This window comes from Bombina bombina, chromosome 4, assembly GCF_027579735.1.
Source record: "Bombina bombina isolate aBomBom1 chromosome 4, aBomBom1.pri, whole genome shotgun sequence".
In the NCBI taxonomy this organism is placed as follows: Eukaryota; Metazoa; Chordata; class Amphibia; order Anura; family Bombinatoridae; genus Bombina; species Bombina bombina.
Window position 1 is genome coordinate 511,223,201 of NC_069502.1, and position 26,754 is coordinate 511,249,954.

Here is a 26,754-nt window from a genome sequence, read left to right on the forward strand (position 1 = left end):
TTTATTAAAGGGACTGTCTAGTATAAATTAAACTTAGGTAGGCTCATATGCTAATTTCTAAACATTTGAGGGCTGCCCCTTATCACATGCTTTTTAAATCTCTTTTCAACACAAAGAGACAGAAAGTGCACGTGGGCCATATAGATAACACTGTGTTCAGGCACAGGGGGTTATTTAAGATTTAGCACAAACAATGCTAAATTTAAAGGGACAGTATACTGTAAAATAGTTTTTCCCTTAATGTGTTTACAATTGCTTTTTTTACCAACTGCAGAGTAAAAAATGTATGAAAATTAGCTTTTTAAGGTTTATTTCTGTATATTAAAGCTCTGATTTTGTGTTTTGAAGCCACAGCCTAACAAAATAGGTTGAGCTTGTAGGTATAATCAGATCTCATTACTGTATCACATTGTGCACATATACCTGCTTCTTTATCTTATATCTGTCCTTAAAACAATCACCAATACTTTGAGAGAACAATGGAAAATCAACATTTTATTACCTTATCTCTGCTTTATCACACTGGGAATGTAATTTCTTCTGCTGGCTGTGTTTACAAAGCTTATCTATATCTGGTACGCGCGGCCACAAACTTTCAGAATAGGTGGGGATACCACATGCTAAATTAACAATTTCAAATGCCAATATAAGGGTAAAGAAGCTACTTGTAAACAATTTAATACACTCCAGCAGGTAAAGTGGATCATAGGGAACAAATTAAAGGGGAGAAATTTTTTGAGTAAACTGTCCCTTTAAGACAATAAACAGTCACAGTCATGTGATCAGGGGGCTGGAAGAAGGTTCCTAGATACAAGGTAATCAATCACAAAGGTAAAAAGTACATTAATATAACTGTGTTGGTTATGCAAAACTGGGGAATGGGTAATAAAGGGATTATCTATCTTTTAAAACAATAACAATTCTATGGTAGACTGTCCCTTTAACCAATTAGCTTGTGTACTGTTGATTAATTGTGCACAAAAAACTCCATGTTTTTTCATATATAAATTATTTTTCCATGTTAATAGTTCTTTTCATATACATGATAGAATTTCCTGAATTTATTGTTCATTTAAAAACAAAACTGAACCGAACTTTTCCTTCAAGCTAACCTTTACAAAAGATGATCAGTGCTTGATATCAGAAGATTTGTTTGTCTTTTAACAAACTGTGCAGCTTTATTAGCCACCTTTACTGAATGGGTATAGGTAACGGACACATGATTTATCAAGAGAACACTCCCTGATGTGTGTGTTGCAAATTTAGCTCCCAAGAACAATGAATTAGCGCCTATGGGGGTCTGTTAAGCTCCTATATAGCAGGGGTTTGTACACTTGCTAGAGCTTATGGTATTAATAGAAGCAGCAAGATGGCAAAGTAATCTGTAAATGCCACTGGATCCCTTCCCTGTGCACCTTGGCTAGAAAGTTCACTGTTGAAACAGATAATCTCATCCAAGAGCCACTGCACTGCATGGAATACAAATATATCCGTAGATTTTTTTTTTTATCTCCAGCACATTAAAGGGACAGTAAACACTAAATAAATGCTTGATAGAATCAGAATGAAATAACAAGAATAAAGGGCCAAAGGAACTAATGAAATTATACCGCAAAATTGTTTTTTTACTACATATAATCAAACATTCTATATTATTACCTCAAAGAGTTTAAATATATATTTTCTTAATTTCAGTGTATTTTCAATTTATGTTGGTGTGCAGATAAAGGGTGACTTATATGATTGTAGAAAAAAAGCACTCTCTCACTTAAAGTAGCAGTTACACCTACTTAGTGCAAAACTCATTAACGTGTTACCAGCTGCGCACTGAGAGTTTTATGGTTTTCCTAAAAGTTCAAAATATAGCAGATGCTGATCAGAAGAGATCATTAAGGGACAGTATAGTCAAAATTAAACTTTCCTTTTTCAGATAGGACATGTCATTTTAATCAACTTTCCAATTTACTTTTATAATCAAATTAGCTTTTTTCTCTTAGTATTCTTAGTTGAAACTAAACCTAGGCAGACTCATATGCTAATTTCTAAACTCTTGAGGGCTGCCTCTTATCACAGGCTTTTTAAATTCCTTTTCAACACAAAGAGACTAAAAGCCATATACTGTAGATAACACTGTGTACAGGCACAGGGAGTTATTTAAGATTTAGCCCAAAACAATGCTAAATTTAAGACAATAGATAATAAACTGTCACAGTCATGTGATCAGGGGGCTGGAAGAAGATTCTTAGATACAAGGTAATCACAGAGGTAAAAAGTGTATTAATATAACAGTGTTGGTTATGCAAAACTGGGGAATGGGTAATAAAGGGATTATCTATCTTTAAAAACAATAACAATTCTATGGTAGACTGTCCCTTTACTCCTGGTTGCCATAATCTCTTAGGTCTTGGATATTATATTCAAGTCATTTCTCATTTTACTAAATGATTATACTGCTAAAAATATTCTGCGCTAACACATTTTTAAACAGTTCCATTCCAACAATCATAATCAACTACAAGATAAAACTATTCCTGTATACATTACCAAACTGTACAGATTGTCAGAAAATTGTTATTTTGCCACTAGCCTGGATTTCTTTCTAAGCGACAGGTATGTGATTGGAGAATGTTATGAAGCTCTGCAATGCAGTCTTGCAGAACTTTTACTTCTGCCTAAGAGAAAACACTCGCTTATGAAGCTGAATCCTGCATTCAAAAGAGATACAAGTCTCCCCTGCAGTCACTATGGTAAAAACCAGGGAATTTAACATATAATGTCTTCAAAGCAAAAAATATATTGCAGTTCTGTTCCAAAGAGTATGCTTTAGCAGTGGAGTAAATCGCATGCATAATATATACAAAGTTTGCTACCAACAAGCTCTTCGTAAAAGGCACTGGCCTATGCTACCAAGAGTAAATTGTGTCCATTAAAGGGGCTTAAATAAAAGTGCAAAAAAATGCAAAAATTGTTGCACTATAGCTACTACATAAACAATGTGTTTAAATGCAGCTCCTCAGCAGCAATGCATTACTGGGAGCTAGCTGAACTAATCTGCTGAGCCAATGAAAAGAAGCTTATGTGCATAGTCACCAATCAGCTACTATGTCACAGTCTGTCCCAGTAGAGCATTGCTGTTCCTGAGCCTAGCTAGACAGGATTCTCAATACATGATACCAAGTAAATTTGATAATATAAGTCAATTGAAAAGTCCATTAAAATTGCATGCTCTATCTGAATAATGAAAGTTTAATTTTGACATCATTTAAGTTCATGATAACAATATGTCTGGAATTTTTTGGAGCAAAATTCTAACAAAAATAGCACTATTTAAAATGCCACAAATGTTTGCATAAAAGGTTAATATAACATTGTTAATGATGATTTTGAATCTAACAGGACGTATATGTTTGTGCACAATTAATACCCAAGGACAGATTGGATATAAGCTAAAAACAAGACTCCCATAATTGTATTAGTGGGCAAGGATACATCTGATAAGAATAAAGATGTCTATTGAAGGATAAAATGCCATTGAAGTGCAACAAATTTAAAAAATATCCGATTAATATGAATTATTCTGGATATTTTTTTCCTTGGGAAAAAAAAAAAAGTGAAGTAAAAAGCTGTTTAATCTAATACAACTGTATCAGGTATGCTCCTCCAACAAATGCTCATTGGTTACTAGGTACTTTCTAGTAATTCTTATTGGTTGATAGGTACTTCCTGCTAATGCTAGTTGACTAATAAGTGCTTCCTGCTTATGATCATTGGTTACTAGGTACCTCCTGCTAATGATCATTGGTTAATACACAATTGCTCCTAGGTTCATTAGTAGGAAACATACAACTGATATTGGTATATTAATTAAAATTGAAATTTAAAGGCAGCTTTCACTTTATTTTATTTTTAGGCCAAAAAATTTCAGCATATTTAAATTATAATAAATATACCAAATATCACAAAGAAAAAAAAAAAGTGAAATAAATGTGATAACAAAAATCATAAAAGGAAAACCAAATAAAGTTCTGAATAAAGGATATGTCTGTGTCCTCTGGATGAGTTTTTCAGCTTGTTAGCATTCCTCAGTGAGATCCCATAAAAAAGGAAACAGAAAATTGCAACATAGTGTGAATCTGTAATGGCACTTTGAGGAAGTAGTTGTTTTGTAACAAATGACTACTCACATTTGTTGGAGCTTTCCACTAAGCTCAAGGATATGTGCACTCCCACTTTATACTGATGGGAAAACAGTACACTAGGCAAAACTTGGATACAAATTTATTTTAAAATATATAAAAGCGTCACATAAGCCTTGATAACACCACAATGTAAGGGTACAAAAGCAGATATGCTGTAATAAATGCTTCAAATTGCCAAACTTGCAAAGAGGTAAATGGATCAGCAGGAGTGTGACCGCCGAAACCAAAAGCTCTTTAGTAGCAAGACAGTAGCGCTAAGCCCCCAGGTGTCCTGGCTAGTGTAGAGACGTGATAAAACTCAATATAGAACAGTTCAGTTCCAACGTACGTTTCGCAGGTATGCTTTGTCAGCTTGACAAAGCATACCTGCGAAACGTACGTTGGAACTGAACTGTTCTATATTGAGTTTTATCACGTCTATACACTAGCCAGGACACCTGGGGGCTTAGCGCTACTGTCTTGCTACTAAAGAGGTTTTGGTTTCGGCGGTCACACTCCTGCTGATCCATTTACCTCTTTGCAAGTTTGGCGATTTGAAGCATTTATTACAGCATATCTGCTTTTGTACCCTTACATTGTGGTGTTATCAAGGCTTATGTGACGCTTTTATATATTTTAAAATAAATTTGTATCCAAGTTTTGCCTAGTGTACTGTTTTCCCATCAGTATAAAGTGGGAGTGCACATATCCTTGAGCTTAGTGGAAAGCTCCAACAAATGTGAGTAGTCATTTGTTACAAAACAACTACTTCCTCAAAGTGCCATTACAGATTCACACTATGTTGCAATTTTCTGTTTCCTTTTTTATGGGATCTCACTGAGGAATGCTAACAAGCTGAAAAACTCATCCAGAGGACACAGACATATTTAAATTATACTTATTAACACAGATAATAAAATATTGTTAGTACAATGGACTCCATTTATTATAGGTCGGACAGACAGCTACGAGCAGAAAGCATACACTGTCTACATTTAACATTGCACAAGCATTGCACAAGCAATGTGAAATACCACCTCCTGCTCGCTGGGAGCTGATCTGATTGGGATGATTTTAATTGGACAGGTTAAGCAGCAGCAGTCTTAAGACCACGGCCACTTAACTATTGTTTAAGGGAAGCCTGAAATGCCAGGGCTCCAAAGCAGCAATTGCTGCTTGTTAAATGAAGCCCAATATCCCTTTAAGAGCAAGTTTTCTTGGTGAAATATTGTTTTAAGATAATATGAGTAAATTATGCAGCTGTAACAGTAAATACCAGGGCCGTTTTGAGGGTTGGCCCAAATGGGCAGCTGCCGAGGCACTAGGTGCAATTGGGGTTAGTGCTGGTTAGTGTTTGGAATATTGCATTTTTTTAAAATGATTACGTACCTTTATTTTTATTGGCCTGATCTCTAGACTGCCCCCTCTCTATGCTCCCCCTCCTTCAAACACTCTTCTCTCTAAAGGTGTGCGCATATGTTTTTCTGCAAGCACACATGAAGATTTATGCACACATAGAAGATTTAGATTTGTTTGTTTTAACTGTGGCGTCTATTTAAAGGAACATGACACCCAAACATTTTCTTTTATGATTTAGATAGATAGAGCATGCAATTGTAAACAACTTTACAATTGACTTTTATTATAAAATTTTCTTTGTTCTTCTGGTATCTTTTGTTGAGAAGCAGGGACGTGTCTGGAGCACTATACGGCAGCATTTTTGCAAGAATGTTATCCATTTGCAAGAGCATTAGATAGCAGCACTATCTCCTGCCATGTAGTGATCCAGACAACTACCTTGGGAACAAAGTAAATTTGATAAAAGAAGTAAATTGGAAGCTTTTTTGTAAAGTGTATGCTTTGTCTGAACCACAAAAGAACATTTTGGGGTTTCATATCCCTTTAATGCTGGTTAAGATGTTTTCTCTTTTCAGCAGTTAGTAATAATCTTTTGTTTCCCCACACTTGGGGTGGGAGGAAAGGTTAAAGGTTACTAGCTGAGGTTCCCAAGAGAGGCAGCGGACAGGAGTCCTCACTAATACAGCTGCTAGGGTCTCCTCTAGAGTGTAACTGTTAGCAGTGACTTCTGACATCCATGCATGTAATTAACTAATGCTTAAAGGGACATAATACTCATATGCTAAATCACTTGAAACTGATGCAGTACAACTGTTAAAAGCTAACAGGAAAATATCACCTGAGCATCTCTATGTAAAAAAAGAAGATATTTTACCTCACAATCTCCTCAGCTCAGCAGAGTAAGTTCTGTGTACAATGTTATACTTAGCTACTGCCCAGCTGCAGGTAAAATATATATATATATATAAAGAAATGAACTCTTTTGCTGTGATCTCATGAGATTTCACTTAAAGGGACACTGTACCCAAAAAATTTCTTCCGTGATTCAGATTGAGCATGAAATTTTAAGCAACTTTGTAATTTACTCCTATTATCAAATTTTCTTCATTATCTTGGTATCTTTATTTGAAATGCAAGAATGTAAGTTTAGATGCCGGCCCATTTTTGGTGAACAACCTGGGTTGTCCTTGCTGATTGGTGGATACATTCATCCACCAATAAAAAAGTGCTGTCCAGAGTACTGAAACAAAAAAAAAAGCTTAGATGCCTTCTTTTTCAAATAATGATAGCAAGAGAACAAAGAAAAATTGATAATAGGAGTAAATTAGAAAGTTGATTAAAATTGCATGCTCTTTGTGAATTACAAAAGAAAAAATTTGGGTTCAGTGTCTCTTTAACTCTCATGAGATTTCATAGCAAACTTCCTTGCACTTAAAGGGACACTGAATCCAATTTTTTTTCTTTCGTGATTCAGATAGAGCATGCAACTTTAAGCAACTTTCTAATTTACTCCTATTATCAATTTTTCTTCAATCACTTGATATCTTTATTTTAAAAAGAAGGCATCTAAGCTTCTTTTTTTTGGTTCAGAACTCTGGACAGCACTTTTTATTGGTGGATGAATTTATACACCAATCAGCAAGAATAAACCCGGTTATTCACCAAAAATGGGCCGGCATCTAAACTTACATTCTTGCATTTCAAATAAAGATACCAAGAGAATGAAGAAAATTTGATAATCGGAGTAAATTAGAAAGTTGCTTAAAATGGCATGAAATGGCATAAAATGAGTCATGAAAGAAAAAAAATTGGGTTCAGTGTCCCTTTAATAGTAAAATAAGATGAGAGTGCACGAAAGCTCGCTCCTTCCGCTGTCCCAGGACAGACATGCTGATTTGCTGCTTAGAAGTCATTTACAATGGGAAGTGGCTACTGAGGAACTTTTGAGGTAAAATATCTTTCTTTTTTACATAGAGATGCTCAGGTGATATTTTCTAGTCAGCTTTTTACAGCTATGCTGCATCCCTTTCAAGTGTTTAAACATTTGGGTATCATAGCCCTTTAACTGCTTCCCTCCTGGAAATAACAGTGCAAGGTAATCATTCATTGCTTTTTTATATGATGCAGTGACAGTGCAGTGCAGAAAATGTTATTACTTCATTTACAATTAGGATTTGGTAATTAATTTATAAGGGGATATGAAACACAAACTTTTTCTTTCATTATTCAGACAGAGTATGGTAATTTAAACAACTTTACAAATTACTTCTATTATCTTATTTGTTTAATTCTCTTGATAATAGAAGTAAATTGGAAAGCTGTTGAAAAATCACATTCTCATTCTGAATCATGAAAGACAAAAATGGGTTTCATGTCCCTTTAAATATATAACAAATAGGTACTTATGTAACAAATTCTCAGCTACACCTTTTATTACTTTTTTTTTTACAGGACTCCTGATTGCTTATGGATTAACTCACATCTGGCACCTACAAATGCTTCTTGCACCCAGTAAATGCAATGACCAAAGGAGAGGAGCATTTATTCAGTTAGATCCAAAAGTGCTGATCCCCCTTTGTACAGTATAGTGTACGTGCAGCAATAAGACTTACTGCTCTCACCCTTCATTCCCACTCACATTTCTGTCACACTGAGCCAGTGTACTAACTCACTGCTGCAAGTGCAGTGCAACAGTTATTTACCCCTTGATTATCTATCTGTGTTTCTGACAATGAATGGCTGCTTACGTGTAAGGAGCAACCAAACACACACACACACATATATGTATATACAGATAGTAGTAACGAATGGGGATGCACTCGCCATGATTTCCAAAGTTACCTTTTAATGTAACGTTTCGGGGTGTTACCCCCTTTGTCAGACAATACAGTTATTTTGAATTGTCTGATGAAGGGGGTAACACCCCGAAACTTGGCACTAAAAGGTAACTTTGGAAATCATGGCGAGTGCATCCCCATTCTTTACTACTATCAATACCATGGAAGCACCCTGGGTGGATAAAATGTTAACCGTGAGTGCTGGCCTGCCTGCTATCTGGATAGATAGATAGATAGATAGATAGATAGATAGATAGATACTGTAGATATTCCCACAAATATTTAAAGATTTGAGCTGCATGGTTTCTAGATTTCAGATGACAATGGCATGACTTTCTCTTTTGCATTGGATAGTTTTGGAAGGTTTAAGGTCCTACCTCAAACTTTACCCTAAGGTGCTGTGGTTTATATTGCTGATGTTGTGTTGATTACAATGGGGTTGGTCACTACAGTGTTCATCAATACCTGACATATAGTAGAGCCAGAAGGCAAGCACTTGGTTTGTCATATATCTGTCATGAGTACTGCAGGGGAGATTTATGTCTTATCAGAGCATTTACAGTAAATAATGTAAAGCAGATGGTTATGGAATGACTTCTGGGTTCTCAAGCGGCATATGTGCTCTAGGGAGACGTGAATCTCAAATAAGTCTAATGTAGCAACTACTTGACATAAGGTGGAAAAGGGGTTTAATTAGAGATCTGACACGAAATATACATGTCATAAGTGGGTGTAGAAATGTTATTTATCTCATCTGGGGTATTATTTGCCACCCTGGCTCTTAAAGTGGCAAATGCATAAAGTGAACATAGATCTGGTTTAGCTCTACTGTCTTGTACTGGTTAATTATAAAAATGAGGTTATACGCTGCCAAATATGCAGTACAATGCAACTGGTTGCATGTGCATGTATGCTGTTTGTGTACAACAAGGGCTGTATTTATGTGTTTGCATCTTTATATGTGTGTTCCTATGTATATATATATATATATATATATATATATATATATATATATATATATATATATATGTGTGTGTGCATAAATATATATATATATATATACAGTATATATCTATATATATATATATATATATATATATATATATATATATATATATATATATATATATATATATATGGAAGAGGAGTGGAATGTGTGGGGGATCTGTATCCTCTTGAAAGGGAGAAGAGGTAAAGAAACACACCACACACAACAAGGTTGGCGCTGTGTGTGCAGATAGCTAGATTAATGGTGGGGAATCCTGTATAAGCAGCTATATATCTCTGACATTGGAGAGAAGTCCCACCTGAAGGAGGTGAGGGTGTCTCTACAGTAGTAAATGGGAGAAAAGGATTGAGAGAAGCGCTAAACAAGGATCAGATCTCAAATATACTAATAGATGTATGATTGTGTGTATATCCAGTTAGCTTACAGAGCCCCTTAATAATATTAATAATGATAAAAGGGATCTGTGGTACAGGTTAGTATTAAGACCACATACAATAGTATACTATTAACCAGAGTCATGTAGATTAAAATTAAAAAAAAGCTACAATGTTTAAAAGTCCATTCCAATTATATATTAATAGATAATTAGTTTATCACACTCGATATTCGGTAGGTATTGCACTTACTAGAACAAACCTCAATCGTATGAGGTAAGTTGCCACCTCTGTAAGTGGGAAACTTCCGAAGATCAGCAGTGGCAAAGGAAACTTGGCCTTGTGTTTATTCTTCTCCTCTCAGAGTATGGAGTTGGGATCCAGATTGAAGACTGGTTGAAGGTTTTTCTCCAAAGATCCAGCAGGTTTATGCAGAATAAAGAGCAGAAGAGAAATACATAGTGTAAAACTGTTTATTTTAAATGAAAATATATAAAAACAGACAAATAGCCACTCACATTAAAAGTCCTCAAACATATGAGGCATGTAAAACACACTTAGTAATAGCCTGTGATTCACGGACTGTGTATGCAGGAAACCGGAGATGCTGTGTCTCAATCAGAAGAGAACAGTTCCTCCCATAAGCAGATGATAGTTCCGTGATAAAATACAAACCAAATGAGTATTTCAAATATGCAAATATTTTGCACAGTCCACGATATATAAATAGTATAAAAACACTCCAAATGGAGCAATAAGTAGTCCCTTACGCGTTTCAAAGGTGTATTTTTCCTTCTTCTTCAGAGGGTGTTCATGCAAAATATTTGCATACACAGTCCGTGAATCATAAGTGTTTTTTACATGCCTCATATGTTTGAGGACTTTTAATGTGAGTGGCTATTTGTCTGTTTTTATATCTTTTCATTTAAAATAAACAGTTTTATACTATGTATTTCTCTTCTGCTCTTTATTCTGCATAAACCTGCTGGATCTTTGGAGAAAAACCTTCAACCAGTCTTCAATCTGGATCCCAACTCCATACTCTGAGAGGAGAAGAATAAACACAAGGCCACGTTTCCTTTGCCACTGCTGATCTTCGGAAGTTTCCCACTTACAGAGGCAGCAACTTACCTCATACGATTGAGGTTTGTTCTAGAAAGTGCAATACCTACCGGATATCAAGTGTGATAAACTAATTATCTATTAATATATACTTGGAATGGACTTTTAAACATTGTAGCTTTTTTAATTTTAATCTACATGACAATGGTTAATAGTATACTATTGTATGTGGTCTTAATAATAAACCTGTACCACAGATCCCTTTTAGCATTATTAATATTATTAAGGGGCTCTGTAAGCTAACTGGATATACACACAATAATACATCTATTTAGTATATTTGAGATCTGATCCTTGTTTAGCGCTTCTCTCAATCCTTTTCTCATATATATATATATATATATATATATATATATATATATATATATATATATATATATATATATATATATATATATATGTATGTGAGTGTGTACATGTGTGTATACATATATATATTTGTTTCTGTCTGTGTATACACGTGTGTGTATGTATGTGTATATATATATATATGTGTGTGAGTGTGCATGTGTGAGTGTGTACACACGAGTGTGTATGTGTATATATATATATATATATATATATATATATATTTATTTATATGTGTGTGTGGGACTGTATACACATGTGGGGGGGGTGGATATTTTGGAATTTTGCCCTAAGAGTCAGGTTCTCTAGAAACTGTAATGACAAAGATACACACTACCACACCCCTTACATGGGTGGATGCAAATTGCTTCTGATAAGCACTAGCTCTGGTTTGCTTCAACTTTTTTAAATAGACAAACTCCACCCATCACTTCCTTTTTTGGAAGAGCCAATCAGAACTTGTTACTGGAGTAGACACAGATAGCCACTATCATTTTGCTAGCAAAAGTTAATTTCTTTTACATATAACAGTTTCCTATCTGATAATCTCTGTGGCAATGTTAGGCTTGTGAAGTCTCTCGTGTGCACTTTCAGTTCGCAGAAATAAAAAACGTAACTTTCAGAATTAGAATACACTGTACAGAGGGGAAATCAACAGATTTGGAAGTTTGGATTTCACTGAATCATTGCTCCTTTCCTTTGGACATTGCATTTACTGGGTGCACAAAGCGATATGAGTTAATCCCTAAGCAAACAAGAGTACTGTTGAAAAAAATAATAATAAAAGGGGCAGCTGATAATTTGCTACATAGGTATCTAAATTAATTACTAAACCATGATTATAAATGAAGTAATATAATTTTCTAGGACCAGTCAACACAGTAGATTAGCATAATCAACAAATGCAAGATAACAAGACAATGCAATAGCACTTAGTCTGAACTTCAAATGAGTATTAGATTTTTTTTTCTGTTAATTTTAAAAGTTATGTCTATTTCCACTCCCCCTGTACCATGTGAGAGCCATCAGCCAATCACAAATGCACACACGTACCATGTGACAGCCATCAGCCAATCACAAATACATACACGCTTATTCTGTGAATTCTTGCACATGCTCAGTAGGAGCTGGTAACCAAAAAGTTTAAATATAAAAAGGCTGTGCACATTTTGTTAAAGGGACATGAAACCCAAACATTTTCTTTCATGATTCAGTTAGATAATACAATTTCAAACAGCTTTCCAATATACTTCAATTATTTCATTTGCTTCCTTCTCTTGTTATGCTTTGTTGAAAGGTTTATCTAGGCAAGTTCAGGAGCAGCAGAGAACCTAGGTTCTAGCTGTTGATTGGTGGCTGCATATATATACCGATTGTGATTGGCTCTTCCATGTGTTCAGTTAGAAACCATTAGTGCATTGCTGGTCCTTTAACAAATGATAACAAGAGAATAGAACAGATTAGATAATAGAAGTAAATTAGAAAGTTATTTAAAATTCTATTCTCTATCTGATTCATGAAAGAAAATGTTGGGGTTTCATGTCCCTTTAATGGAAGTACATTGGAAAGCTGTTTAAAACTGCATGATCTATCTGAATAATGAAAGTTTAATTTTGACTTGAGTGTCCCTTTAAATGTGCAGATATTCTCTATCTTAATCATGAAAGAAAATGTTGTTGTTTCATGTCTCTTTATTGGAAGTAAATTGGAAAGCTGTTTAAAACTGCATGCTCTATCTGAATAATGAAAGTTTAATTTTGACATGAGTGTCCCTTTAAGTGTGCAAATAAGTTATAACTTTGGGGCAGAGTAAATATGTAAACACTGCACTGTCATTGCATTATATATATAAAAAAAGAAGCAATGAATGATTACCTTCCACTGTTATTTCCAGAAGGGAAGCAGTTAAACTTAGCATTATTAGTAAAGATTATTATTAATTGCTGCTCTCTACAAAACACATCTTCACCATTATTAAATAGATGCCACTGTTAAAACAAACAAAGTTCTCTGTGCCTGCACCAGCCCTATGCAATCAATTTCATTTTACTGCAATAATACTGCTATTTCAACTTATTCACCATCACCAAAATCTTCTTTGTGCGCATCCCAACATAAAGTTTGTGCCTTCAGAAACAAATATGAGCGCGGCATAAGGAGGTGGCACTCTAGGGTTTTAAGTTAAGTAGCTCAGGGTCAAAAATACATACATAAAAAGGTAGTACTTTTTTTATGTATATTCCAAGCACCAGCCAGAACTAACCCTTATTGCACCTGGCGCCCCGGGAAGCTGCCCGCTTGGCTCAAACCTCAAGATGGTACTGATCTCTGTGCCATTAATAAGTGGTTTCAAAAACTTACATTTTCCAATATTTTGCATGAACCTTTTTTGAATTGTGATAGATCTGCCATTACTCTGCTGCCTAAAAATTTGTGTCTGACAAAATGATATTCTCCCTTGCTAGAATGGAATGCTCAAGCAATTTCACACATAGTGAACAGAAGATGGCTGGGGACATGCAGGTAGTTAGCCAAGGCTGAGGGGGTGGGGGAGGTCCTCAAATACTTCACTAGAACAAAATGGGTTCATTCTTCTCATTAGTCGGTGTGGAAATGCCACTAAAGAATTAGCAAGACAATGTGTCAGGAGAGTATCAGTTAACATCCTAGAAACTTTAATATGTGTTTCCATTCTTTAATAAAATATTATGTATAGTATAGATGTCTATACACCATGTATATTTCACTATATTAAACTATTAGCATTATTTAACATATGGCTAGTCCCTTATACACACAGTGTGTGCATCCTGGAATGTTTGCTTTAGCAGAGTCCTTCTCCTGCCTAATGAATAGCTCTCCTCACTCTCAGAATGTGCTCTGGGGAGGCAAAGCTGGGCTCTCACCTCCAGTCCCAGCACAGACATCCGATACAATACCAGCCTTGTGCACTCAGACAGAATACAGGCAGAGGCCTCGCCCCTTGCCTTATATGGTGACCCCTCCCCAGCTGGGTACCACTGACACACCGTGCACATGTACTCACATCAGCTCCTGGCTCGCCTGGTAATCCGGGAGATCCTGGTCTGCCTGGATCCCCATCTGGGCCCTGAATTGCAAAAGAGAAAAATATTGTAACAATGAGAAATACAACATGTAGAAGGCAAAAAGCATTTAGCATTCTTGGAAAGGTTTGTGCACTTACCGGTGGCCCTGGTGGACCATCTGGACCTCTGTCACCCTGATAGAAAAGCAGAGAGTATCACTATTAATAATCAATACACAGGTTAACACTATGCAGGCACAATATGCTTGTGTGAGATGAAACAACTGTGATGCTACTCAGAGATCTATAGTGCATCCCTGACTCATAGGTGCAATGTACTTTTATTTATGTATCGACCAGACAGTAAGATGCACAGTCATTTAGTAATATATTATAATACCACAAGGGCACAAGTATAGATATGGTTTTTGGTAACCTGATTACTATAACAAATAGCAACAGCTTTCCTCAAACAAACCCATTAAAACTTACATCTATGCCATCAATGCCAGGAACACCTGAAGATCCAGGGGGGCCAACTGGTCCGGGAGGTCCGGGGGGTCCTCTCTGAGCAAGAACCATAAGTGCATTAATATTAGTAGTAAAACTTACTATATATACAACAGGCATTTTGTAAAATACTGGGTAGTCCTCAGGTAAAGAGATATAGTTTTAGTGCACCAAAATATGTTGTTGGAGAAGAAATACACCTTACAAATCTTCTTAGTGTGACTGTAATATAATCTGCTTTTGCACTATATTTGTAGGGTTATTGTATGAAACCTATGTTCTGCTGCACTCAAACATGCATCACTGGACACAGCAACTAGCACAACTTTGACAAAGAAATATAAGACTATACTATGTGCATTTCATGATCAGCTATATACTCTAAGTACTTATGTGTCTTATTTACATGTAATGCTAGCAGTTATAAAACAAGCATGACAATGGAGCAAGAGTGTATTGGCACAATCAAGTATACACTAATTTATGTATTTATTTTGAAATAAAAGTGTTGTTCATATTTAAAACTACTATAGTCTGAGGTGTGTATAGGAATTTGTAAAATGAAGAAGACTTCAGTATGAGACTCCAGCTCTGTAATAGTGAAGAATGAATACCATGCTATGTTTGTGCTATTAATACCTTAACCAGCATGGGGCCTTTACAAAGAGCATATTGTGAGGTGGTCACATCTTCTCTGCTCCTCTGCTCATTTAGATGCATCAGTGGGGAGGGGGGCTCATTTCCCCTCCTGTCTGCAGCTGAACTAATGTGAACTTCACTAAACTTCTGCTACCTTTTTAACTATTTACAAACCATAATGCTTTTAATATGTCTCTTCAATTTTAGATTTTGAAGACTCCACTAAAGTCTATGAAAATAACTAATTATTTAAACTGTGTGCTTGAGTAATTGAAGACCAGTTCTGGGATTTAACCCATTGATTGCTGAATAAAAAGGGTATGGCGCCATCCAGTTTTAATAATGTTAAATAAAACACAAGCCAGTTTATGATTAAATTATAATAATCTTGCATGCAGTGCATTATGTTATGCAGGGAAGTTATACAAACAAAATAAATTGATAAGTAAAATGTTATTCTTGTGTGAATTATTGGTTTAGTTCAGCAATCTCAAACAGTAAAGGAAGTAAAACAGGCAGAATAATTATGAATGAATACACGTTATTATACAGCATTATATTCTATGCACACAAATGTGGTAAACGTCAGCTAACACCTTAATTGCAGCAAAGTATTAGTGATGTTGATAAAGATTAATAAATAAATATCTCCGAATCTAACAAACATAACAAAAATAGTATTACATGAAAGGCCATGCCAATGTATTAGGTAACACGCACACATACACCCCTCCTTACCTCTAACAGTGCCTGGCTGACCTGCAAAACAGAAATGAACAGTTAGCTGCAACTTACTTGAGCCAAGCAGATGCTGAGTATCTGTAGGACCCACACCAGTCGTAGGGCCCCTCCACCCCAGGCAAACGTAGCCATGGTATAACCTAGGGCTAGTCAAGAAAAACTCAGTCTGATTTTAGGACAGATCCCCCAACTGAATCAGCTAACAGTAGCAGAAAGGTAAGCCCTGGAAAAGGCGTTAGATCCTCATGTTTATTCATAACCTTGGAGGAGGGCACTTATGATTGGAGGATCTGTGGTACATGGGACGGAGGATAGGATGACACAGGCCCCTTAACCCTTTAAATGGAGACAACTACAATAACCCTTTTTGGCTGTCAGAGCGGGCTGTAACCCCTTTCAGTGTCATTTTATGCAGCCCTCTCTGACAGCTAAAGGGTTAAGGAATAGCTACCATCCTATATACGTTAAGTTTATGTTCTCACATTTTCTTCCTCCCCAAAAAGTTAGAAACTAGCTTCTGACCTTTTAACACCCACCCACAACTTGTAATTCTGATACTTTTACATTCAATTATACTATATCCATGAAATCATCACATCTATATTTTAATTGGCACCAAAATATTCAAATTGATTTTTAGGGAATGGATCAGTGTTCTAAACTATTTATTATGTATTTTACTAAGATTATGTCTAAATTACACAAATGTTAAATATTTTAAACACAATATACTCATAAAAAACAGATCACATTTTATTACTTTTTCATAATATATATGCAGATTCTCTCTGTTATTAATATATACTCCCTTATTTAAATACACAAGCAAAGCTTTTCATACAGATAGATTTGTTTATGCACAGGTATTATTTTACTTGATATATCTACACATTTTGCTTTCTAACATTCTTTTAGCACCAAATAAAGTTTACATCTTTTTAAACTAGTGATTCTTTAAACCTGATATACAATGTAATATGTAGGCAATTTTATTTTTACATTTTCAAGTCAAAATTATATTTTAAGGTATAAACAAAGCTACATTTTACATTGAAACATTAATATTAATACTATGGAAAAAAAAATTGTATAATATACAGAGGCCTGCAAAGCCTCAGCTAAACTTACCGCTCTTCTAGCCTCAAGTTCAGTGCACGACTCCCTTTGGGGTCTCAGGGGATCACAATGAATTAACATCCACTGAAGGTCAAACTGTTTAAAAAATTGGATTTGAATTAGTGAGAGATATAACTTATGGTTTATTTTCTGCACAAATAAAACTTTATAGAACTTTACACAATGACCAGCAACTTATTTGAAATCGGTGATTTTATCTGATTAGTGATGTGATCTATATCCACCTATTATGTTATTATAAACAACCAAAACCTTTTTAATATCCAAATGTGAGCTTAGTTAGATGAGCGGATTTTGAAACAAGCAGTAGTATTGGAGCTAGATAATAGACATCATAGATTTTTGACAGTTGGCTTCTTGTTATTTAAAGAGTAAGATTAAATGGCCAATGTTAGTGTTAAAGAGACATAAAACACTAAATATATTGTATTAGCTTGTATTAAGGTTATTCCCCGCCCTCTCTAGTCTTGGGTGCCACAATGTTAAAATCTGACTTTATTGCATTCCAGTGCTAACATGTACTTGCATATGTGCAACTCTCCTTCACATACCTGCAGTGTAACACAGGTTACAAAATGGCGGCACCCATAATTAGAGGGAGGTGCATGAAATGTATTATGGGCCAGATTACAAGTGGAGCGATATTTACCGCTTCTGCTATATCGCTAATTGTGCTAGAAGTAAGCTTTAGAAGCAGGTCGGGTTGCGCTGGTATTATGAGTTGAAAGTTAAAAGTTATCTCGCTTGCTCTAACCGGACGCACGCAAACAGGTTACTTCTAGTGCAAAAGATAACCTCTTCCCCACAGAAGTCAATAGAGACAAAAAAGTGGGGTAAACCCTAACAACTGACTTGCGGATTTGCTAAGAGCATTAAACTTTTGGGCAGTTTGAAGAAAAACTTTGGGGCGAGTTAAAAACATAAACATATTGATTATAAAGAATTTTATTTAAATTTTGCTGCATATTATGTATATATAAAATAGATGGGAAAGTCTAATACATTTATACTCTGACTGACAAATATTTATCTCCACACACTGCAGACAGATGTGATCCTCTAAAAATATATGTAACAGACAATATGCTGTGTGTGTCACATGACTGCTTTATGAGCATGTGACTACTGTGCCCCTGTAACGTAGGTTACAATATGGCAGCTTACATAGTAGAATCAAGCACTGGATAATGCTCTACTTCAAAACAATCTTCTTCAACAGTTTGAGGTAAGAGGAATAGATTAGACAGCAGTGGTTATTTTATTTTTATTAATATGAAAAATTAGGTTTTAGCAATTTTCATCAGGTGTTTAATGTCCCTTTAAATATATAAACACATATGTATACATCTGTATTCATATATATAGAGATAGATATAGATATACACACATGCATACATATATGTCTTTAAAGATGTATATTTATGTATCTTATGTTAAAGCCCTTTGTCTTTTTTTTCCCTAACACCTGAGATCTTATATCGTTTGAGCCCTTATAACTTTTGTGTGCAATATTTTTTTTAATATTATTAATTAGACAATGTTATTATGAGTGTAATTGTACTTTCTAATGTATTTTTAATATGTTTAGTGACACTTTTTTTATTTTTTCGTGAAACTTAACCACAGCTCTGATATTGCGGTAATGATTCTAGCGTTTACTTTCAACTTGTAATATAAGCGCAATTTAACCTGTGCAAAAATTATTACAAAAACCTGTGTGCAATTGTTTGTGAACAACTTGTAATTTAGTGTCTCTTTAAACAATATAACTTATTTACCATCACCTAGATTACGAGTTTTGCGTTAACAGGGGTGCGGTGCTAACGAGCAGTTTATGCTCACCGCTCACTTGCAGACAACGCTGGTATTAAGGGTTAACCGCAAAAAAGTGAGCGAAGAGCTAAATTTAGCTCCACATCTCACTGCAATACCAGCGCTGCTTACGGTAGTGGTGAGCTGGCTAAATGTGCTTGCATTCTATTGGCTGATTGGAACAGCCAATAGGATTGAACTTCAATCCTATCGGCTGATTGCATCAGCCAATAGGATTTTTCTACCTTAATTCCGATTGGCTGATGGAATTCTATCAGCCAATCGGAATTGAAGGGACGCCATCTTGGATGACGTCACTTAAAGGAACCCTCATTCAGTCATCGGCCGTCGGATGAAGAGGATGCACCCCATCAAAAGTCTTGAAGATGGACCCGCTCCGCGCCGGATGGATGAAGATAGAAGATGCCATCTGGATGAAGACTTCTGCCCGTCTGGAGGACCTCTTCTGCCCGGCTTAGATGAAGACTTCTGCCCGTCTGGAGGACCACTTCTGCCCGGTTGGGTAAAGACGTCTCACGGTAGGGTGATCTTCAATGGGTTAGTGTTAGGTTTTTTTAAGGGGGGATTGGGTGGGTTTTAGAGTAGGGTTGGTTGTGTGGGTGGTGGGTTTTAATATTGGGGGGGTAGTTGTCCTTTTTTTCTTTACAGGTAAAAGAGCTGATTACTTTGGGGCAATGCCCCGCAAAAGGCCCTTTTAGGGGCTATTTGTAATTTAGTGTAGGGTAGGGCTTTTTTTTATTTTGGGGGGCTTTTTTATTTTGTTAGGGGGATTAGAGTAGGTGTAATTAGTTTAATAATCTTGTAATTTATTTTTATTATTTTCTGTAATTTAGTGGGGGGGGTTTTCGTACTTTAGATAATTTTTTTAAATTGTAATTAATTGTATTTAGTTTAGGTAATTAATTTAATTATAGTGTAGTGCTAGGTGTAATTGTAACTTAGGTTAGGTTTTATTTTACAGGTAAATTTGTATTTATTTTAACTAGGTAGTTATTAAATAGTTAATAACTATTTAATAACTATTGTACCTAGTTAAAATAAATTCAAAGTTGCCTGTAAAATAAAAATAAACCCTAAGCTAGCTACAATGTAACTATTATTTATATTGTAGCTATCTTAGGGTTTATTTGATAGGTAAGTATTTAGTTTTAAATAGGAATTATTTAGTTAATTGTAGTAATTTTATTTAGATTTATTGTAATTATATTTAAGTTAGGGGGGTTAGGGTTAGACTTAGATTTAGGGGTTAATACATTTAATAGAGTGGCGGCGACATTGGGGGCGGCAGATTAGGGGTTAATAAATGTAGGTAGGTGTCGGCGATGTTAGGGACGGCAGATTAGGGGTTAGTAATATTTAAATAGTGTTTGCGAGGCGGGAGTGCGGAGGTTTAGGGGTTAATATGTTTATTATAGTGGCGGCAATGTCCGGTTCGGCAGATTAGGGGTTAAAACATTTATTTTAGTGTTTGCAATGTGGGGGGTTCAGTTTAGGGGTTAATAGGTAGTTTATGGGTGTTAGTGTACTTTTTAGCACTTTAGTTAAGAGTTTTATGCTACGGTGTTGTAGTGTAAAACTACTAACTTTAAAATGCGGTACCAAGCTTGACAGGAGAGGGTCTACCGCTCACTTTTTGGCAGACTCGTAATACCGGCGCTATGCAAGTCCCATTGAAAATATAGGATACGCAATTGACGTAAGTGGATTTGCGGTATTTCCGAGTCTGGCCAAAAAAGTGAGCGGTACACCTGTACCTGCAAGACTCATAATACCAGCGGGCATTAAAAAGCAGCGTTGGGACCTCTCAACGCTGCTTTTTAACCCTAACGCAAAACTCGTAATCTAGGTATATGTGTTTATAGGGACATTATGCTAAAATCTTTTTGCGCCTTTAATGTATTACTAATGATCCATTTTACCAGATGAAGTGTATTAAATTGTTTACAAAGATCTCTTTTACCCCCTGTTGTCATTTGAAATAGCTACTTTTGCCTGTTGAAACTATTACCTACCCTTAAAATTACAATACTGCAGTATTAGCTATAGAAAAGCTAAGTAAAAAAGGGGTTGCAGCAGAGCTCATCTTCTCAGTGTGAAGAAAGAAAAAGATCCTAGCTCATTTGTAAGAATACTTTAAAAGCAATAAATTCTTAATCAGCCTCTTGCCTGACTACACTGTCCCTTTAACTTCAAAAAGGTTTTAAAATTATACACATTAAAGAGACAGAGCATGCAATTTAAAACAAAAAATTCCAATTTGCTTTTATTATCAAATTTGCTTCTTTCCCATGGTATTCTTTGCTGCCATATAGTGCTCTAGACACGTGGATGCTTTTCAACAAAAGGATACCAAGTGAATGAAAAAAATCATATTAAAGGTAAATTAACTGTCATATAAAACTTAATTGTTGTTTTTAATAATTCCTCCATAAAGTAATTGGCACCACCACATTTAAACCTACATTTCCCCTCATCTATCTCTTCTGCTGAGATCAGTTAGAGACATATATAAAACAATCAATAAAAGAGAGTTGTAAACAATGGCTGTGTTGAAACCACTTTAGTTGTTTACACACTCTATTTTATTGACCCTTGTTGTATATCTGTCCTTATTGTTCTCAACAGAAGAGATAAATAAGTGAAAACACCAATTTTTCTTTTATGATTTATGGACAGCATTTCTTTAAATACCTTTCCACAGTTGCGATATATTATTATTAGATAGTCATACTAAAAGCTAAAAATGATAAACTACTCATTTAAACCAGGTCAGGCTCAGAATATAACACTGGAATGTGTTCAGTGAGATCAGGAACACAGGGCACTTTATGTGACTGGCTGTTAAGATTCTGTGAAATGTTACACTGCAATGAAAGATTTCTACACATTCTCCATAAAGTGACCTCTTATATGATGAAAAGTACTTGTCTCAGCCTACTGTAAGGTAATTTGTATGTAAGCTAATGAATTACTTTCATACATAAATTATTGTTGCTATGGAAACTGGTGTGTATGACATACAGCAGCTATCAAGACAGTTCTGACCATGCATGTATATGTTTGTTTGTTTATGTGTTTGTGTGTGTGTTTCTGCATGTTTGTGCATTTGTGTGTACATAAACAAACACCATATAAAATTACTCAAGTACATAAACACATTTTTCTCAGAAATCATTGGCATGAAAAATGAGATGTGCATTATGATTTCCCACTGTTACTATAGGTACAGCTATCACTAATATGCAGTAATGTTCAGCTCCACAGCTGTTCAATGTGTGATAAATCCATGGGTCATTGATTCTTAGTTGATCTAGCATAATTGACATTTATAAATTCAGACTCTCTTGGTGGTATTAACAAAGGAAAGTTATGCTTTCAAATCTTATGCAAAGTACTTTCTAGCAACAAAGATAATTTCAGAGACAGTTTAAATCTGCTGCAGTTTAAATAATCTATATTATAAATAATTTAACAGCAAAATCACAGGGAGCCCAACTTGAGTCATTATAAGAAATTCTCTTACATTACCCAAAGTGCAAAATCTTCCCCATTTTCCTTTAGCTACCACAGAATGAAATGAGCAACATAATACAGGGTTTACCTGTTTTACATAATGTTTGTATAACTGACATACACAAGTGTAGATAAATGAATACCTTCAATATATAATCAGCACTCACACACCATTTTTAAGAACAATTTTACATTTAAAAAAGCCTCAAACCTTCAGGCTTCAGCCTGGTTACTCTGCCCTGTTATCATCTCTTCACAATGCATGCAAGCAGGGATTCATCAGTGACAGGCTACAAGATGGCTGCCCTTGGTTTATTGTCCTAAAACCCAGTAGTCAGGACAGTACCATACAAATATGCACACAGAGATGAATGTGTTTGTCTTTCAATGAGACAAGAAATCACCAGAGTATAAAGAAAAGAGAGCTAAAACAATGTTGCAAAATATAATGTCCTATGTTCAAATTGCTTTACGGTAAAAGTAGAAGAGAAAAAAAAAATGCTTGAAAACAGTCACACAGAGCATTGGAAATATAGTTTTGTTAAAGATCCTAGAGCAGAGGTAATTTGGGCCACTAAACATAACAATTTTGGATAAAACTGATATAAAAGCATAACAATACAATACATGATACAGTACAAATGTCCAGCACAGAATTTAGCACCAGTTTGTTAATGCCATCTTGTGTTTTTTTGGGGGACATACATAATTAGGTTTACAGCACAAATTCTAGTAAAAAGGTCACAATTAAAATTAGTACTTCATTCGTACTTGTAATGCGCAGTACATGATAGTGTCATGTTAACCATAAATAACTAACATTAACTATTTGTGTACTAAGGAAACAACACGTTTCACAATTCAACTTTTTCAAACCAAAGAAATAAAAATATAGTACAGTCAGTCCTTATGAAGATACTTAGCAGCCTTCGAGAAATATTGCACTGTATTTATACTTAGTTCTCCTATGAAACGTATTATTCCTAGAACAAAAAAATCCACACTTGTCAAATTGTGCTGCCTACTACTACTACTACTGTGACAGCTCTATGTGGAAGGAGTCATGGGGGGGGGGGGCAGGATGAAAGGAGAGATTATTGTCCCCAGGGGCAGACTAAGAAAAATCAGGGCCGGGCAAAAATTAGGGACGGGCCCCCACTGTCTCACACTGACCCAAATGTATTCAAATTTATGTAAATAAATATGGTAGCCTCCCTACCCGGACCCCCCAACAGGCCCCCCAACCTCTAGGGCCAGAACCCCCAATGTCCAGGACAAGAGACAGGGCCCCCAACCTCCAGGGCCAGACCTCCCACTCCATGGCCCTCACAGTGACAGACCCCAACAGGACCCCTCACACGTTAGGGCCCCCCGAGCAACAAACCCCACATCCAGGCACAGATACACTTAACTCCTTAGGTAATTATAGGGTAGCTATCAACCCCAGCTTAAGCAGCACACCAGGACCCATGGAGATGCCATTTGTGGGCCCCCTTCATGCTGGGCCCTCGGTCCAGGTCCTATTTGCCCGGCGGATCAGTTCACCCCTGATTGTCCCCCTGTCTTGGTCTTTAAGAAGCAGCTAAGTATGCGCAGGGGATTACTCTGATAGGACTGCTATATGTTTATGTGAAGAGGATGGGGCGGTGTGTATATGATGCAAAGGCCTAGTGCAGTGCCAGTCACCTGTAATTGCACAGATCTGTGTAAGTGCTAGCTAGTAAGGGCTTCATCCACATAGTGGACGATGGCAGGGGTAAGCGTGCTAAAACTTTTATAAGAAATTAAAGAACTAATTAAATTCCTCTTAAAGGGCTTAATTTTATGCAGTGAAAAACTCTAGTTTTTCCACTGCCCCAGAGGGACTCAAGTGAATTATTTGTAATTCAGAACCTCCGAACAATCCTACAGCTAGTAGTAATTGTTTATTATATGCAGGGACTCATTCATACCTATCGTTCATTGGCCATACCAAAGAGAAAAGATAAACAATACTGAAGAGGCTTTTCAAGGGGGTATTTCTCTGGCCTGGAAAACAATACACATTTTGCTTATAGTTTTAATTAAACATAGAAACATAGATTTTTATGGCAGATACGAAATATAGCCCTAAGTCTGCCCTATAAAATGTCAGCTTAAAGGGACAGGAAACCCCAACATTATCTTTCATGATTTGGATAGAACATACAATTTTAAACAACTTTCCAATCTATTTGTTATCAAATGTATTTCATTCTCTTGTTATCCTTTGCGGAAGGAACAGCATTGCACTACTGGCAGCTAGATGAACACATCTAGTTAGCCAATCACAAGAGGCAAATGTGTGCAGGAACCAATCAGCAGCTAGCTTCCACTAGTGTAGGATATGTGTGTATTCTTTTTTTACTAAGAGAAGGAAGCACATTTGAAGATAGAAGTTAATTTAAAAGTGTCTTAAAATCACATGTTCTATCTGAATCATGCAAGTTTAATTTTGACTTTCCTATCCTGTTAATTAATTTGTAGCCTTATACTGATCCCAGGTATTCTTGAACTCCTACAGTGTACAGATCTAATGGAAGTTTATTTCATGAATTGGCCAGCGTTTTTATGAAGAAGTGCTTCTGCTAATTAATTCTGAACTTATCAGCTGATCACTGGTGTTGCTCTCTTTAAAAAAAATATATATATTCTTTCAGCTTCATCTTAATATAACTAAATCTTTTTTTACCATATCATCTCTTTCCTTTCACTTATCTAAGATATACATATTTAGGTCATTAAAGGAACAGTTTACTTGAAAATTGTTACTTTATTAAAAAATAGATAATCCCTTTATTACCCCCATTCCCCAGTTATATTAATACACATTTTACCTCTATGTTTACCTGATTCTAAGCCTCTGCAGACTGCCCCTTATCTCAGTGCTTTTTACAATCTAGCTTTTTAGCTAGTCAGTGCTGGGTCTTGTATAACCATTATCATTCTCCACGGAGAGGGCATCATGGCCTCTATTTATCAAAGTCTGGCGGACCTGATCCGGCAGTGCGGATCAGGTCCGCCAGACCTCGCTGAATACGGAGAGCAATACGCTCTCTGTATTCAGCATTGCACCAGCAGCTCACAAGAGCAGCTGGTGCAACACCACACCCTGCAGAATCGCGACCAATCAGCCGCCAGCAGGGGGGTGTCATTCAACCCGATCGTACTTGATCGGGTTGCATTGCGGCGATGTCTGTCCGTCTGCTCAGTGCAGGCGGACAGGTTATGGAGCAGCGGTCTTTAGACCGCTGCTTCATAACTGGTGTTTGCAGGCTCGCCAGAAACACAGGGCCTCAAGCTCTATCCGGAGCTTGATAGATATGCCCCAATGTGTTCTATATGCCACACATGAACTAGTACTGTCTGACTGTTGTGCAATATTTAAAAAGCAAATAAAAGGCACTGAGATTAGGGGTGGCCTGCAGAAGCTTAGAAACAGGCAAACATAGAGGTTATAAAGTATATTACTGTAACAATGTTGGTTATGCAAAGCTGAGAAATAGGGGTAAAGGTGTTATCTATATTTTTATACAATAAAAAAGCAGCCATTTTTTGAGCACATAGAGCTATGGCTTCCAGAACTGCACACAGTCATTCTACTGGCCTTACTCGCTACAATACTGCATTGTTTACTAAATTTCAAATCACCTGAAATAATAATTCCCTAGTCCCGGTCCTCTTTTCTAATAGTCTGAAAAGTGTCACTGAGTCTGTAGCTAGTCTTAAATGTTTTTAAAACTTTTATTTTGAAAGCAATCAATGCAGTGATTAACTTCTTATGGTATGAGCCATTTTACATCCTTGTGCAAATAAACTGCAACTTTTTTTTCTGTAAGGTACCCTATATATCCTATTGTAAACACCATCATATGAAATAAAAAAAATAAAAAAACATTTTATAATCATTAAAAATTTCCAATTTACCTTTATCATCAACTTTGCTTTGTTCTCGTGGTATTCTTTGTTGAAAGCTAAACCTAGGTAGGTTCATATGCTAATTCTAAGTTATTGAAGCTGCTTCTTATCTCAGTGCATTTTGACAATTTTTCACAGTTTGATAGTGCTAGTTCATGTGTGTCATATAGAT

General features: G+C 35.9%; 1 protein-coding gene across 1 annotated transcript in view; it reads right to left on the minus strand.

Annotated features, from left to right (window-relative positions):
- COL9A1 (collagen type IX alpha 1 chain) overlaps positions 1-26,754 on the minus strand; it is a 197,928-nt gene that overhangs the window by 99,035 nt on the left and 72,139 nt on the right. Inside the window, exons 6-10 of the mRNA XM_053711980.1 lie at positions 17,288-17,375; positions 16,218-16,303; positions 14,766-14,840; positions 14,433-14,468; positions 14,274-14,336 (exon numbers count right to left, since the gene is read on the minus strand). Of these exons, the coding sequence (XP_053567955.1) occupies positions 14,274-14,336; positions 14,433-14,468; positions 14,766-14,840; positions 16,218-16,303; positions 17,288-17,375 (348 nt within the window). The remainder of the gene's footprint in view (positions 1-14,273; positions 14,337-14,432; positions 14,469-14,765; positions 14,841-16,217; positions 16,304-17,287; positions 17,376-26,754) is intronic.